Raw genomic sequence first — 16,546 nt, 5'->3', positions numbered from 1 at the left:
GGTAAACTACAGCGGTCGTTTGCGCCGGGCGGAGCTCCAAGATCAGACCCAGACTCCTATAATCAGGAGATGTTTAGACTGATCAAACAACCCCTAATCAATACATTTCAAAAGAGCTTTGTTTGCATGGGAAATAAACATTAACATTACATAAACAATGCGTCTATGAATCTCTCCCTCTCCCTCTCTCTCTCCCTCTCCCTCTCTCTCTCTCTCCCTCTCTCTCTGTCTCTCTCTCTCTCTCTCTCTCTCTCTCTCTCTCGCTCTCTCTCTGTCTCTCTCTCTCTCTCTCTCTCTCGTGCTGCGTCACACAGGGCGTAACCCCAGGTAGACGCACACGTCACAGACATGGACGCGCGCACACGCCCTTCCTCATCATCCCCACCGTGACAGAGCAGCGTGTGTGTGGAGTCAGTGTGTGAGTGTGTTTGTTTAGTGTTACAGCTCAGGTCGCAGGTGCCACGTTCCCCCTTCAAACACACAAACATACACAAACAAACACTAACACACGCACACACACACACACACACTCCGCGGGCGCGTGGCGGACACAGCAGGGGCTGCTAAGCAGAAGAAAAAGAAAAAAGAAGAAAAAGAAGAAGAAGAGAGGAAATCGTCAGCGGTCGAAAAGGAGGAAGTGTGTGCGCGGAGCTGCTGTTCTGGGAGGTTTGCTGTGCGGGGAACTCGGAGCGACATGTTCAGTTGGGTGAAACAGGAGCAGGGCGGACGGAACAAGGAGGGAGAGATGTACCAAACGGTGACCGAAGGGCTGCAGAGCCTGTACTCCAAGAAGCTGCTGCCGCTGGAGGAGACCTACCTCTTCCATGACTTCCACTCCCCTGCCCTGGAGCCGGCGGACTTCCAGAGCAAACCCATGGTGCTCCTGGTGGGGCAGTACTCCACCGGGAAGACCACCTTCATCAGGTAGGGCTGGACCTCTGGCAGGTAGGACTAAGACCTATATCAGGGGACTATAGAGACCTCTATCAGGGGACTAGAGACCAGTGGGGACTAGAGACCTTTATCAGGACTAGAGATCTCTGTCAGGTAGGACTAGAGACCAGTGGGGACTAGAGACCAGGTAGGACTAGAGACCTCTACCAGGTAGGACTAGAGACTAGGTAAGACTAGAGCCCTCTACCAGGGAACTAGAGACCTCTACCAGGACTAGAGATCTCTGTCAGGTAGGACTAGAGACTAGGTAAGACTAGAGACCTCTACCAGGTAGTTCTAGAGACCTGTATCCGGTAGGACTAAGACCTGCATCCGGTAGGACTAAGACCTGTATCCGGTAGGACTAAGACCTGTATCAGGTAGGACTAAGACCTGTAGCAGGTAGGACTAAGACCTGTATCAGGTAGGACTAAGACCTGTATCAGGTAGGGTCTCTGGTCCAGAGCAGTCCTCTGTAAGCCAGCATTTAGCTCCTTTATGTAAACTTTGTATTCACATTCAAATGATGTGTAGAGGTGATGAAGTCAGGTGTAGCTTTGATGGACACGACACTGGCTGCATGTAGAACTGACACTACTTCACTTTGGCTTGCATACGAAGCAACATATGAAGATATTAAGATGTTGTGACATTAAGTTCTGTGTTGGTTCATAACCTGCCTCTGCAGAACCTGCTTACGCTAAACAGACTTACCCTTATGTTTACTGTTTATACATTAACCACTCCTACTGGGAGCTGCCCGGTACAACCAACCTCTGCTAATGGTTCTACTGGGAGCTTCCCAGTACAACCACCATCTTCTACTGGCTATACTGGGAGCTGGCAAGTACAACCACAGTCTTCTAGTGGGAGCGGTATTGGAACTCACAATTGGGCGTGTCCGCCTAGATGTGTGCTGGATAGATCAGTCTACCAGCCTACCCAGTGGACTGTAGCAATTGTTGCTCATCTATCCGTCAGACATCTAGGTGGACGCGCCTCCCTTGTGATCAGAAGAGGCCGATTTCCAAACGGCTTGTAACGGCTAATCACACACACACCTTGTGGTATAATATGTCACCTTTAATGCTGCTGCCGGTGCCCTTGACCCAGAACACGCCCTCACGAGACAGAATGAATGGAGTGAGTGTGGAGCGCTTCAGAGCCAGGCCTTACCCCGTGTGGTGATGTCAGCGGGTAGTGGGGGGGAGAGGGGGGGGGGGTAAGTGATCAGTGTCTTGTTTGTTGTTTTGGTCGTGACCTCTATTGTTCTGCAGCCGGCCCGGTGCCGCTGGCTCGGCTGATATTTCCTGAGCCGTTAGCCTGCTAGCTGCTACAGGAGAGCTAACCGCTACAGGAGAACTGACTGCAAGTTGCAGCCGGCAGAGCTAGTTGCTATGGTAGAGCTAGTGGTTCTGTCCTTGCCTCTCATTGGTCAGTATTTCTTAGCCTAGAGAAACCCAACAACCACTGATCCACACGTATTTAGATTAGATTCTTTCCTCTGTGAGCCGGGTGCCTCTCCTCTACATGTATAACATGTAGTACCAGTTCTGTGAGTAGGAGTACCAGTTCTGTGAGTAGGAGTATCAGTACTATGAGTAGGAGTACCAGTACTATGAATACCATCATAGTACTGGTATTGAGGTACTGGGGACGTACAGGCTTCTGGTGAGGCAGATCAGGTAGACCCCTCTGACCTTACAGCAGAATACTTCCTGTATCGGTCCTACTTCCTCTACCGGGCTAGCTCCTGTACGGTGCTACTTCCTGTACGGGGCTACTTCCTGTATGGGGGCTACTTCCTTTACGGTCCTACTTCCTGTAAAGGTCCCAGAAGACGTAATGAAACACATGAGCATACTCCTGATTGTGCAAGAAAGTGACACAATCCTTAGTTAGTTGGAGCGAGCAGGAACAGGTTGTGGTGTTAAATCAGGGCTGTTTGTTATGTAAAGTCAGCCTGCAGCCACTTTGATTCCATTTGGAGGGTGAATCCAGACGCCAAGGAACGGATTGACAGGTCGAGTGTTCTGCTCAGGAGAGAGGGAAGTGAGAGAGGAACCGGTTTGACTGGAACTCCCTCCCCCCCCATCCTTCTGAGTTCTGAGGGCTGCTATGCATCATGGGCCGTGGGGCCAAAACACGGGAATAGTGTTGGGAAAGATTGTGGGTTTGATTCCCACTGTGTGCAGACAAGCAGCAGACACTCTGCCCCTATGGTCTGAGAAAAAACTTGAATCACTCAACAATCCACCACACGTATCTGGCTGTCTGGCTGATTGGCTGACTGACTGACTGACTGACTGACTGACTGACTGACTGACTGACTGACTGGCTGACTGGTCCAGTTTGTGGTTCCGATCCGTCTCTGGTCTGCCCTGGCTCTGTGAACCTGTGTGACGAGGCTCCGGTCCTGGTCTGACTCCGGTCCTGGTTTGTTGTGTTGCTCCTGGTCCCGGTCTGACTCCGTTCCTGGTTTGTTGTGTTGCTCCTGGTCCTGGTCTGACTCCGGTCCTGGTCTTGTTGTGTTGCTCCTGGTCCCGGTCTGACTCCGGTCCTGGCCTTGTTGTGTTGCAGGTATCTCCTGGAGCAGGACTTCCCTGGGATGCGGATCGGACCGGAGCCGACCACGGACGGCTTCATCGCCGTGATGCACGGGGAGACGGAGGGCGTCATCCCCGGGAACGCGCTGGTGGTGGATCCCAACAAGCCCTTCAGGAAGCTCAATGCCTTCGGGAACGCCTTCCTCAACCGGTACGTGCACGCCCACGCCCACGCACACGCACGTGACCCTGTCTGTAGCGCTCGGCTGCGTCCCCTCAGCGTCGTTTCTCTGGAGTTGTGAATATTTTGAAATGTTTGGACGTGACTGTTCGTTCACCTCTCGGAGGTACACACACACACACACACACACACACACACACACACACACACACACACACACACACACACACACACACAGAGCTGTCCGTTCTTATCTCTGGGTCTAAGTTTAGCCAAATAACATTTTCCCTCTGGACACACCCCTGTTGCGCGCGTGTGTGTCTGTGTTTATGCGTGTGAGTCAAGTGCGCATGTGTGTGTGCGGGCGTGTGTGTGGAATGGTAGGAATGCCGTTTTGCCCCATGTGAGGGGGAACCTTTAACAATAACTTGTTGTTTCCAGGGGAAGTGTGTGTGCGTCACACACATCAGTGGAATAGTGGGATTTATAACCTCGTCAGTACCTGAGAGCTGACGATATAAATATACCCTCCTGAATATAATCACCTACATATGACCTACATATGACCTTATAGCAGCACCGTTAATGTATATAATATTTATCATGTCACTGTTGGTTAATGTTTATAATGCATATAAAACATAATGTATATAATGTATCTGTAGACTCATGTGTATAAAATGTTATAGTATATAATAAGGTATACAGTTTATATATAGTGTATTATAATGTATATAGTATAAAATAATGAGTATAATTTATATATAGTATATAATGTATATAATAATGCATCTAATAATGTATACAGTGTGTATAATGTATATAGTGTATATAATGTATATAATAATGAGTAATGTGTATATTGTGTATATATAATAATGTGTGTGTGTATATAGTAATGTGTATATTGTGTATATATAATAATGTGTGTGTATATAGTAATGTGTATAGTGTATAATAATGTATATAATACTGTGCATGGTGTCTCTGTAGGTTAATCTGCTCCCAGATGATAATAATGTGTTGTATATAATAATGTATCTAATGTATATGATAGTGTGCATGGTGTCTCTGTAGGTTAATCTGCTCCCAGATGATGATAATAATGTATTGTATATAATAATGTATCTAATGTATATGATACTGTGCATGGTGTCTCTGTAGGTTAATCTGCTCCCAGATGATGATAATAACGTATTGTATATAATAATGTATCTAATGTATATGATACTGTGCATGGTGTCTCTGTAGGTTAATCTGCTCCCAGATGATGATAATAACGTATTGTATATAATAATGTATCTAATGTATATGATACTGTGCATGGTGTCTCTGTAGGTTAATCTGCTCCCAGATGCCCAACCAGGTCCTCCAGAGCATCAGCATCATCGACACGCCCGGGATCCTGTCAGGGGAGAAGCAGCGCCTCAGCAGAGGTAGGGAATAGAACCCCCAACCCTGCAGTATTAGTGCCTTGCTCTACCCACTGAGCCACACAGGGAATAGAACCCCCAACCCTGCAGTATTAGTGCCTTGCTCTACCTAATGAGGCACAGAGGGAATAGAACCCCCAACCCTGCAGTATTAGTGCCTTTCTCTACCTACTGAGCCACACAGGGAATAGAACCCCCAACCCTGCAGTATTAGTGCCTTTCTCTACCTACTGAGCCACAGAGGGAATAGAACCCCCAACCCTGCAATATTAGTGCCTTGCTCTACCCACTGAGCCACACAGGGAATAGAACCCCCAACCCTGCAGTATTGGTGCCTTGCTCTACCCACTGAACCACACAGGGAATAGAACCCCCAACCCTGCAGTATTAGTGCCTTGCTCTACCCACTGAGCCACAGAGGGAATAGAACCTCCAACCCTGCAGTATTAGTGCCTTGCTCTACCTACTGAGCCACACAGGGAATAGAACCCCCAACCCTGCAGTACACTGAGTCATGTGATCCGTGCTCCATGCTGGTGCTAGCTGATACAGCCGTAGGAAACTGCTCATTGAGGGGTGACACAATGGACCGTTACTGGCTTTCATTTCCTCTTATTGTGTTGTTATCCTACATCGCTAATGCTAGCTAGCTCCCTCCTCCCCTAGCTTAGCGGTAACCCCCCCCCTGTCCTGGGAGGAGTGGAACCAGAACCAGAGGTGCCCTGGGGTGTGGGGTGGACCCTGGTGTGTGGTGGGACTACTGGTGTGTGGTGGGAGTACTGGTGTGGGTTCCCTCTGACCGCGGTTCCTGACAGGTCGACCCAGAGTAACGAGGGTGAACCTAGGACACTGTGCACCTGGAGCCTGTGTTGTGATAGCTTAGCATAGCTTAGCATAGCGGGTGAGGCTGGGCCGTTCTGTGGCTGGTGAGGGGAGCTGTGCTAGCGGAGAACGGACCGACCGAAGGAAGCTATTGTGACGCTAACACGTTTCCATGAAGAGAGGACTGGACCTCAAAACAAATCTGTATGAGGAGAGAGAGAGAGAGAGAGAGAGAGAGAGAGAGAGAGAGAGAGAGAGAGAGAGAGAGAGAGAGAGAGAGAGAGAGAGAGAGAGAGAGAGAGAGAGAGAGAGAGAGAGAGAGAGAGAGAGAGAGAGAGAGAGAGAGAAGGGTGTGTCCTTCATCTGGAAGTGTTTAACCTCCTGAATGTCAAAACACACGTCAGCACTAACACATTCTCACAACACACATGCACACTAACACAACACACTTACACACTAGCACACTAAGCAACACCGTAACCCAACTGGAATAACACAAAATGCTAACACACTAACAAGAAATGCTTACACAGTAACACAACTAGAATAACACAACTGGAATATGACAATACAACAACCTCCACGAGAATATTACACAACACAAGATCCGCGCAACACAAATGATAACACACTGTGCAGTTCCTCCAAGAAGAGCCTGGTCATCACATTCAGAAATAGCCATTGCCGAATCCCTCCAGATACTCCTCTGTCCAGCCTGTCTGTCTTCCTGCCTGTCTCTCTGCCTGCCTGTCTCACTCTGCCTGTCTGTCTCTACCTTTCTGTCTCTCTGCTTGTCTGTCTGTATTTCTCCCTGCCTTCCGGCCTGCCTGTCTCTCTCTGCCTATCTGTCTCTCTACCTTTCTGTCTCTCTGCTTGTCTGTCTGTATTTCTCCCTGGCTTCCGGCCTGTCTGTCTCTCTCTGCCTATCTGTCTCTCTACCTTTCTGTCTCTCTGCTTGTCTGTCTGTATTTCTCCCTGCCTTCCGGCCTGCCTGTCTCTCTCTGCCTATCTGTCTCTCTACCTTTCTGTCTCTCTCTGCCTATCTGTCTCTCTACCTTTCTGTCTCTCTGCTTGTCTGTCTGTATTTCTCCCTGCCTTCCGGCCTGCCTGTCTCTCTCTGCCTATCTGTCTCTCTACCTTTCTGTCTCTCTCTGCCTATCTGTCTCTCTACCTTTCTGTCTCTCTGCTTGTCTGTCTGTATTTCTCCCTGCCTTCCGGCCTGCCTGTCTCTCTCTGCCTATCTGTCTCTCTACCTTTCTGTCTCTCTCTGCCTATCTGTCTCTCTACCTTTCTGTCTGTCTGTATTTCTCCCTGCCTTCCGGCCTGCCTGTCTCTCTCTGCCTATCTGTCTCTCTACCTTTCTGTCTCTCTCTGCCTATCTGTCTCTCTACCTTTCTGTCTCTCTGCTTGTCTGTCTGTATTTCTCCCTGCCTTCCGGCCTGCCTGTCTCTCTCTGCCTATCTGTCTCTCTACCTTTCTGTCTCTCTCTGCCTATCTGTCTCTCTACCTTTCTGTCTCTCTGCTTGTCTGTCTGTATTTCTCCCTGCCTTCCGGCCTGCCTGTCTCTCTCTGCCTTTCTGTCTCTCTCTGCCTATCTGTCTCTCTACCTTTCTGTCTCTCTGCTTGTCTGTCTGTATTTCTCCCTGCCTTCCGGCCTGCCTGTCTCTCTCTGCCTATCTGTCTCTCTACCTTTCTGTCTCTCTCTGCCTATCTGTCTCTCTACCTTTCTGTCTCTCTGCTTGTCTGTCTGTATTTCTCCCTGCCTTCCGGCCTGCCTGTCTCTCTCTGCCTATCTGTCTCTCTACCTTTCTGTCTCTCTCTGCCTATCTGTCTCTCTACCTTTCTGTCTCTCTGCTTGTCTGTCTGTATTTCTCCCTGCCTTCCGGCCTGCCTGTCTCTCTCTGCCTATCTGTCTCGCTACCTTTCTGTCTCTCTCTGCCTATCTGTCTCTCTACCTTTCTGTCTCTGCTTGCATGTCTGTCTCTATTTCTCACAGTTGTATATTTCCCTCGCTCGCATCGCTCCGGTGAGTCTAAGCTTGAATGGGGGTTGCCGTGGTGACGAGTCATGTGTCTGAGGAACCGGATCACATAGGCACATGACTATGGCCTGATCTCCTCCGAGGAGCCCCGGGTGATGGGGGGGACCACTAGCCTGTGGAGCCCACTAGCTCCACAGGCTAGTGGTTCACATGGAAACCCAGCTCTCTGCTAGCTCCACAGGCTAGTGGTTCACCTCCTAGCCCAGCTCTCTGCTAGCTCCACAGGGTGGTGGTTCACATGGACCCCCTGCTGTTAGTTAGTGCATATACAGCATGAATCTCTAGGTCGGTTGCAAACGCATACCCAGTAGGGATCTTGGGTTGCTAGATGCTAACCTAGCAGGTGTCTTGGCCCACTAGTTAATGCTAACCTATGTCTTGGTCCGCTAGCTGATGCTAACCTAGCAGGTGTCTTGACCCGCTAGCTCATGCTAACTTAGCAGTTGTCTTGGCCCGCTAGCTCATGCTAACCTAGCGGGTGTCTTGGCCCGCTAGCTCATGCTAACCTAGCAGGTGTCTTGACCCGCTAGCTCATGCTAACTTAGCAGTTGTCTTGGCCCGCTAGCTCATGCTAACCTAGCAGGTGTCTTGGCCCGCTATCTCATGCTAACCCAGCAGGTGTCTGGTGGTGGTCCAACCTGAGGGTAACTGTATTTACTCTTGCGCTTCACACCCTCCTGTATCCAATATCAGCGCACCTTGTATGTGATACTTGACCCCCAGGCCACGCCCACAGTGTTGCTTCAACACCTTCAGGCCCCGCCCCCGACAATAACCCTACACCCCCCATACAGGCCACGCCCCCTTCCTCCCTCAGTCCTCCCAGACCTGCAGTATTCATGACTGTGTTTGTGTGTGGTTCTAACATTCAGCTCTACTGTTACGTTCTGATGTTTGGTTCTCCTGTTCCGTTCTGACGTTGGGTCCTCCTGTTGGGTCCTCCTGTTGGGTTCTCCTGTTCCGTTGTGACGTTTGGTTCTCCTTTTCCGGTTCCGTTGTGATGTTGGGTTCTCCTGAGAGGTTCCGTCGTGACGTTGGGTTCTCCTGTTCTGTTATGATGTTGGGTTCTCCTCTTGGATTCTCCGGTTATGTTCTGACATTTGGTTCTCCTTTTTCCGGTTCCACTGTGACGTTGGGTTCTCCTGTTCCGATCCGACGTTGGGTTCTCCGGTTCCGTTCTGACGTTGGGTTCTCCGGTTCCGTTCTGACGTTGGGTTCTCCTGTGCGGTTCTGTTCTGACGTTGGGTTCTCCTGTGCGGTTCTGTTCTGACGTTGGGTTCTCCTGTGCGGTTCCGTTCTGACGTTGGGTTCTCCTGTGCGGTTCCGTTCTGACGTTGGGTTCTCCTGTGCGGTTCCGTTCTGACGTTGGGTTCTCCTGTGCGGTTCCGTTCTGACGTTGGGTTCTCCTGTGCGGTTCTGTTCTGACGTTGGGTTCTCCTGTGCGGTTCTGTTCTGACGTTGGGTTCTCTTGTGCGGTTCCGTTCTGACGTTGGGTTCTCCTGTGCGGTTCTGTTCTGACGTTGGGTTCTCCTGTGCGGTTCTGTTCTGACGTTGGGTTCTCCTGTGCGGTTCCGTTCTGACGTTGGGTTCTCCTGTGCGGTCCCCCTGCAGGCTACGACTTCTCTGAGGTGCTGCGGTGGTTCGGGGAGCGCGTGGACCGGATCATCCTGCTGTTCGACGCCCACAAGCTGGACATCTCGGACGAGTTCTCAGAGGCCATCAAGGCCTTCAGGGGGCAGGACGACAAGATCAGGGTGGTCCTGAACAAGGCCGACCAGGTGAGAGCATCAGCTGGAGCCCACCTGGTACCACCTGACCTACCGTAACGTACTGCACGGCCTGGTCCCTACTGGTGTTGGGTCTCTACTGGGCTCTACTGGTCCCTACTGGTCTCTGCTTGAATCTGGTCTCTACTGGTGTCGGGTCTCTTCTGGTCTCTACTGGTGTCTACTGGTCCCTACTGGTCTCTTCTGGTCTCTACTGGTCTCTCCTGGTCTCTATTGGTCTCTTCTGGTCTCTACTGGTCTCTTCTGGTCTCTACTGGTCTCTTCTGGTCTCTACTGGTGTCTACTGGTCCCTACTGGTCTCTTCTGGTTTCTACTGGACTCTGGTCTCTACTGGTCTCTCCTGGTCTCTCCTGGTCTCTTCTGGTCTCTACTGGTCTCTTCTGGTCTCTACTGGTCTACTGGTGTCGGGTCTCTACTGGTCTCTACTGGTGTCAGGTCTCTACTGTCTCGGGTCTCTACTGGTCTACTGGTCTCTGGTCCCTTCTGGTCTCTGTTCTCTTCTGTTCTCTTCTGTTCTCTTCTGATATTTCCTGGTCTCTAATATTCTCTTCTGGTCTTTACTGTTCTCTCCTGGTCTACTGGTCTTTACTGGTCTCAGGTCTCTCCTGGTCTCTACTGGTCTCTGCTATCTACTGGTCTCTACTTGTCTCTACCGGTCTCTCCTGGTCTCTTCTGGTCTCTTCTGGTCTCTAGTCCCTACTGGTCTCTCCTGGTCTCTTTTGTCCTCTCCCTGGTGCTGGTCTCTTATGTCCTCTCCCTGGTGCTGGTCTCTTATGTCCTCTCCCTGGTGCGGGTCTTCAGGTGGACACCCAGCAGCTGATGCGTGTGTATGGCGCCCTCATGTGGTCCCTGGGGAAGGTGATCAACACCCCCGAGGTGGCCCGCGTCTACCTCGGGTCCTTCTGGGCCAAGCCCCTCCAGAACTCAGAGAACAGGTCCGTACGCACACACACACAGCACAGTCCTGATTGAATAATGATGTGGTTGGCTGCGCCAGCGCCGCGCCCTGTTGCCGTAGCAACCCTTTTATTTCTGTCTGCCTCCACGCTCCCTGTCTCCGTGTGGGTCTGTGTGAGTGTATTAGTGTTTGTTTGTGTGTGTGAGTGTTTGTTTGTCTCCCTAGTCCCCCTGTCCAGATGTAATGCTCACTAACTAGTCCCCCTGTCCAGATGTAATGCTCACTAACTAGTCCCCCTGTCCAGATGTATATGCTCACTAACTAGTCCCCCTGTCCACATGTATATGCTCACTAACTAGTCCCCTTGTACAGATGTATATGCTCACTAACTAGTCCCCCTGTCCAGATGTTATGCTCACTAACTAGTCCCCCTGTCCAGATGTTATGCTCACTAACTAGTCCCTCTGTCCAGATGTTATGCTCACTAACTACTCCCCTTGTACAGATGTAAGGCTCACTAACTAGTCCCCCTGTCCAGATGTTATGCTCACTAACTAGTCCCCCTGTCCAGATGTTATGCTCACTAACTACTCCCCTTGTACAGATGTAAGGCTCACTAACTAGTCCCCCTGTCCAGATGTTATGCTCACTAACTAGTCTCCTTGTACAGATTTAAGGCTCACTAACTAGTCCCCCTGTCCAGATGTTATGCTCACTAACTACTCCCCTTGCACAGATGTAAGGCTCACTAACTAGTCCCTCTGTCCAGATGTTATGCTCACTAACTAGTCCCCCTGTCCAGATGTTATGCTCACTAACTAGTCCCCCTGTCCAGATGTTATGCTCACTAACTAGTCCCCCCCCCAGGCGTCTGTTCGAGGCGGAGACCCAGGACCTGTTCCGGGACATCCAGGGTCTGCCGCGGAACGCCGCCCTGCGCAAACTCAATGACCTCATCAAGAGGGCGCGGCTCGCCAAGGTACCTGTCTCACCCCTCTCCTCTCCCACCCCCTGGCCTGTCTCCCCCTCAGCTCGCTTTCACCTCACCTGTCTCCCACCTCACTGGTCTTCTTCCTAACCCCCCATTGTTTAAATATGCTATGGATGTATGTTTGGTGGAGTTCCAATGTGTTTAATGTAGTTTAAAAGGTTTTCAAAGTGTTTCATTTAGTTTAAATGGGTTTCAAAGTGTTTGCTGGAGTCACAAATTGTTTAATCTAGTTTAAAAGGTTTTCAAAGTGTTTGCTGGAGTCACAAATTGTTTAATGTAGTTTAAAAGGTTTTCAAAGTGTTTGCTGGAGTTACAAATTGTTTAATGTAGTTTAAAAGGTTTTCAAAGTGTTTGGAGGAGTCCCAATGTGTTTAGTGTTTTTCTAAAGCCTTTCAAAGTGTTTGATGCAGTTTCAATGTGTTGATCGGTTAGAATTGTGGTTTCCAGCTCAGAGGAACTGCGTGACTATCCAATAGCACTTCCTTCCCCTCCACACACGTATCCGCGTGCTAGTGGATTTCTCCCTTTCTCTCTGGGTGATCATTAGGGAAGCGGTTTATAAACAGCGTGTTGTTCCACAGCAGGGGGCCGGGGGGGGGGGCGGCTGCTTTGGCAATGGAATTGTTTATCTTCCATGCCAATAAAGCTTTGAGTTTAGGTATTGAGTGAGAGATAGAGGCAGAAGCAGAAAAGTTTGGCTTCCTCCCATTGGCTGAGATATCCGTGATTAGCTGTGGTTGTGATTGGAGCTGGTTCGTTGATGGCCCCAGGCCTTGGATCTAATTGGCTGCTGCTTGCAGGTACACGCCTACATCATCAGCCACCTGAAGAAGGAGATGCCCTCTCTGTTTGGGCGGGAGAAGAAGAAGGAGGAGCTTATCATGCGCCTGCCAGAGATCTACACCATCCTGCAGCGAGAGCACCACATCAGCCCTGGAGACTTCCCCAACGTCACCAAGATGCAGGTAACCCTGACCCCTGACCCCTCGCCCCTGAACCCTGACCTCTGTCCCTGGCCCCTGACCTCTGACCCATGACCCTAACCACATCAGCCCCAAAGACTTTGTGTTGGGAATTTTGAGCCTAGTCAATCATAAACTGACAATACTGGGTAGAATAAAGAGTCATCTGAACTTCACAATTATGGTCATATATTTGGGTGATAACGGTACAGTGACACACAACGATCATACAACAAACAAACAATAATCCATAAAACAAACTCCGCAAGGAGAAGTCCCCAGCATGGGAAATCACCCTGTACCCCTCCAAGAGGAACGCAGGCTGAAGTCCTCCTTGGATGGGAAATCACCCTGTACCCCTCCAAGAGGGAAGCAGGCTGAAGACCGACGTATTGACGAGCGCAACGACTTCTTATACACTTTTGTCAGGACCCTGAGAGCAGCTCTGCTCCCCACTAAACTATAGTATGGGTTAACCAGATGGTAAACTATCGGTGAACCTCCTCAGGATGTCATAAAGGGGGTCGCGGCCGTGCCTTATCAGATGGAACCCTTTGCTTCTCAACGCTTCTCAGGGGGTAAAGAAAACCAAACCAAAACCAACAAAAGGCAGCTAGAGAAACATAATGTGAAAACATAATTTTCCATTACAGCTTCCCCAACGTCACCAAGATGCAGGTGACCCTGACCCCTGACCCCTGAACCCTGATCCCTGACCTTTGAACCCTGACCCTAACCCTTGTGTATGTGTCAACGTTAGCGTGACGTGGCGGTATAGCTCCAGACTCTAACCAGTTGTGTGTGATCTTCAGGTGTGTGCGTGTGTGTGTGTGTGTGTGTGTGTGTGTGTGTGTGTGTGTGTGTGTCTCTGCATTATGGGGGACACGGAACCTACACACACATATAGGACACTCATAATAGTGACTATTATTATCATTATAATAATTAGCGTTATAACACTGATATGATGGTCATTAGCCAGTTTTAAATCGTAATGCCTTGCTCTTGTTCTGGGACCCAGCTGTGTTAGAGTGTCTTGTTTAACGCTCAGGGGTCGAAGGTCAGGCTCTGGTTCGCAGCACAGCTGTTGTTGTTGAGGACCTCATGGGGAACAGTCTGTTCTAGCGCTGGACTCCAGCAGTCCACTGGGTCTGAGGACCTCAAGGAGGACTGGATCACACCAACAGTGAGACCAGTGGAATCCACATATTAAGTGTGCGTGTGTTTGTGTGTGTGTGCGTGTGTGTGTGTGTGTGTGAACAGGACCAGCTGCAGCACTACGACTTCAGCAAGTTCCCGTCCCTGAAGATGAAGCTGATCGAGAGCGTAGACAAGATGCTCGCCCACAAGATCGCCGGGCTGATGGCCATGATCCGGGAGGAGGAGTCTCTGGCCCCTCCCCCCATGGTGATGGGCGGCTGCTTCGAGGGCTCCCAGGACGGGCCCTTCGGCCACGGCTACGGCGAGGGCGTGAGCGCCGGGGAGGACGGCGAGGACTGGATCGTGAGCCGGGACAAGCACCGCTACGACGAGATCTTCTACACGCTCAACCCCGTCAACGGCAAGATCTCGGGCGTGAACGCCAAGAAGGAGATGATGAGCTCGCGGCTGCCCAACACCGTGCTGGGAAAGATCTGGAAGCTGGCGGACTGCGACCACGACGGCATGCTGGACGACCAGGAGTTCGCGCTGGCGCAGCACCTCATCAAGGTGAAGCTGGAGGGCTACGAGATCCCCTCGGAGCTGCCAGCCCACCTGGTTCCCCCGGGACACCGCAAGAACCCGACCGCCGACACCCTCTACCCCCACGTCGAGGATTAGCCTTGAGGACGCTGAGCTGGTGCGCTACGCTAGCAGGCTACACTAGCGTGCTATGCTAGGATAGCACGCTTACACTAGCACGCTACTCTAGCGCGCTACACTAGCACGCTAGTCTAGCGCGCTACACTAGCATGCTAGTCTAGCGCGCTACACTAGCACGCTAGTCTAGCGCGCTACACTAGCATGCTACACTAGCGCGCTACACTAGCACGCTAGTCTAGCGCGCTACACTAGCATGCTAAGCTAGCATGCTAGGCTAGCACGCTGTGATAGCGTGCTAGCTATGCCTCCTAGCCCCGAAACGAAATGACTCTGAACAATGAAAATAAAGTCAAATGTAAACATTTATCACAGCTGAACCCAACTCTCCCTTCCCCCATGTTAGCCCCATGTTAGCCACACGCTGACCACATGTTGACAACATGTTAGCCACCCCACTAGATCAAAGCTAATGTGAAAAAGACTTATGATGATTCCTTTGTGATTTCAGAAGATAAATGATAAAATTATAAATCTTCCAACGCGTACGTACAGAATCAGTCCACCCCCCTTACCAAAGGAGCAGAACACAACAGTATGCGACTTCACAGTAAGATAATACAACCAAGGTGTTATTTAATCGCTTCCATCCTGACCAGTGGAGGTGTCTGCAGGTTTTGTGGGTGAAGGAATTTGTGACTGGATAAATGCATTTAATGCGTTGAATGTTATTCCATATAATTAATTGTAATCTATTTTTCAAAATATTAATGTATTTTAGGTAAGGTAGAAGAAAACGGTTAAAATAATTAGTAAATCCAAAAAAAACGTTTTACCAGCTTCTCAATGCTTAAATGTATAAAAGGTTGTCCTCACAGCGTCATTATTTAACCCGCTGGAACCGTAGTAGGCTTCATGTTCCCCGCAGCAGGAAGTGAAGGTGGAGGCAGGACAGAGGTCAGGGAGAGACGGTGATGACAGCTGAAGCGTCTCTCCTCTGGGACCGGAGGGCCGCTGCAGACCGCCGCCCGGCTTCCTCTCATTGTAGCGCTGACCTGCGACCTGGACCCGGGTCGGCCTGGACCCGGGTCGGACTTTCCACACGACCTAGATCCCCTGTCTCTCTCAAGACCGTGACATTTTAACAGCTCCTCCTCCTTCTCCTCCTCCTGCTCCTCCCTCTCATTGTCCTCTTTCACCTTCTCCTCCTCTTTCTCCCCCCCCCCTCTCTTTCTCTTCCTTCTCCTCCTTCTCACCAGCTTTCGGACACGACTGTCAACAGTTGCCTCAATTCACTCCTTCCTCTTCCTTCCCAGTCCTGGAAACCATTCCAAAGCTTTGGCTGTGTCACGTGACCTGCAGGCTGTCACGTGACTGGCCGGTGCGTTCCTATGACGGAGCTGGCGGGCTCTGGAAGATTGAGCAGCCATTTTTTGAGTGAACAAGCAGTGCCTTCAGTCTGACGAAGATACCCGTCTTCATCATCATCATCATCATCACTACTTATGCCTTCTGTACGACGATACTTGGGTTTCAGGGAGAAATATATTTTCATGAGGTTGATGTATATTATTATTTTTATGTAATTATTGGAAAGGGAAGTATTGTTGCCATCTTGTTCTAGAAGCTTCTCATGAAGATCTCTAATCGATCACCAATCGAACTATCAATCACCAATTCAGTTCATCAACAATCACAGCTTCCCTTGGCTGAATGCCTTCTGATTTGGGTTTCATGAGTGTGAATGTTACAGCTGCGTTCTTGTTGTAGAGAGGACTCCTGTACTGCTTGTGTTTGGTGTGTCTGTCTTTAACGGGAAAACAATAAACCCTGTTACTCATTTTAAGAGCTGTTACGTATTATTCAGGGATCTTTCCTCCTCCTCACCCTCCCTTAAGACAAAACTTTAGGATGTCTTTAACGGCTCACCTTTTTAAGGTAAAGTTTTTAACTGTAAACCTTTGAAACTTTTAGAACGTTTTTAGCTAAACTTTTAAGGTGATCCTGTAGAATGTTTTTAACTTAACGTCAGGGTGAACCTGTATAATGTTTTTAAATTAACGTATGGGTGAATCTGTATAATGTTTTTAACTTAACGTATGGGTGAACCTGTATAATGTTTTTAACTTAACGTTTAGGGTGAACCTGTATA

At 49.9% G+C, this 16,546-nt stretch overlaps 1 protein-coding gene across 1 annotated transcript; it reads left to right on the top strand.

Annotated features, from left to right (window-relative positions):
• Window positions 1-386: 386 nt before the first annotated feature.
• ehd4 (EH-domain containing 4) lies at window positions 387-16,240 on the top strand. Its single transcript, XM_079752373.1, has 8 exons — window positions 387-924; window positions 3,514-3,690; window positions 4,999-5,096; window positions 9,568-9,734; window positions 10,545-10,678; window positions 11,509-11,620; window positions 12,433-12,597; window positions 13,858-16,240. Exons 1-8 carry the CDS (start codon window positions 695-697, stop codon window positions 14,413-14,415), a joined length of 1,641 nt encoding a protein of 546 aa, XP_079608499.1. The 5' UTR covers window positions 387-694; the 3' UTR covers window positions 14,416-16,240.
• The last annotated feature ends 306 nt before the right edge of the window (window positions 16,241-16,546 follow it).

This window comes from Pollachius pollachius (genome assembly GCF_949987615.1).
Source record: "Pollachius pollachius genome assembly, chromosome: 15".
NCBI lineage: Eukaryota > Metazoa > Chordata > Actinopteri > Gadiformes > Gadidae > Pollachius > Pollachius pollachius.
Note: the sequence above shows the minus strand (reverse complement) of the source record. Positions and strands in the feature narration are given on the sequence as shown.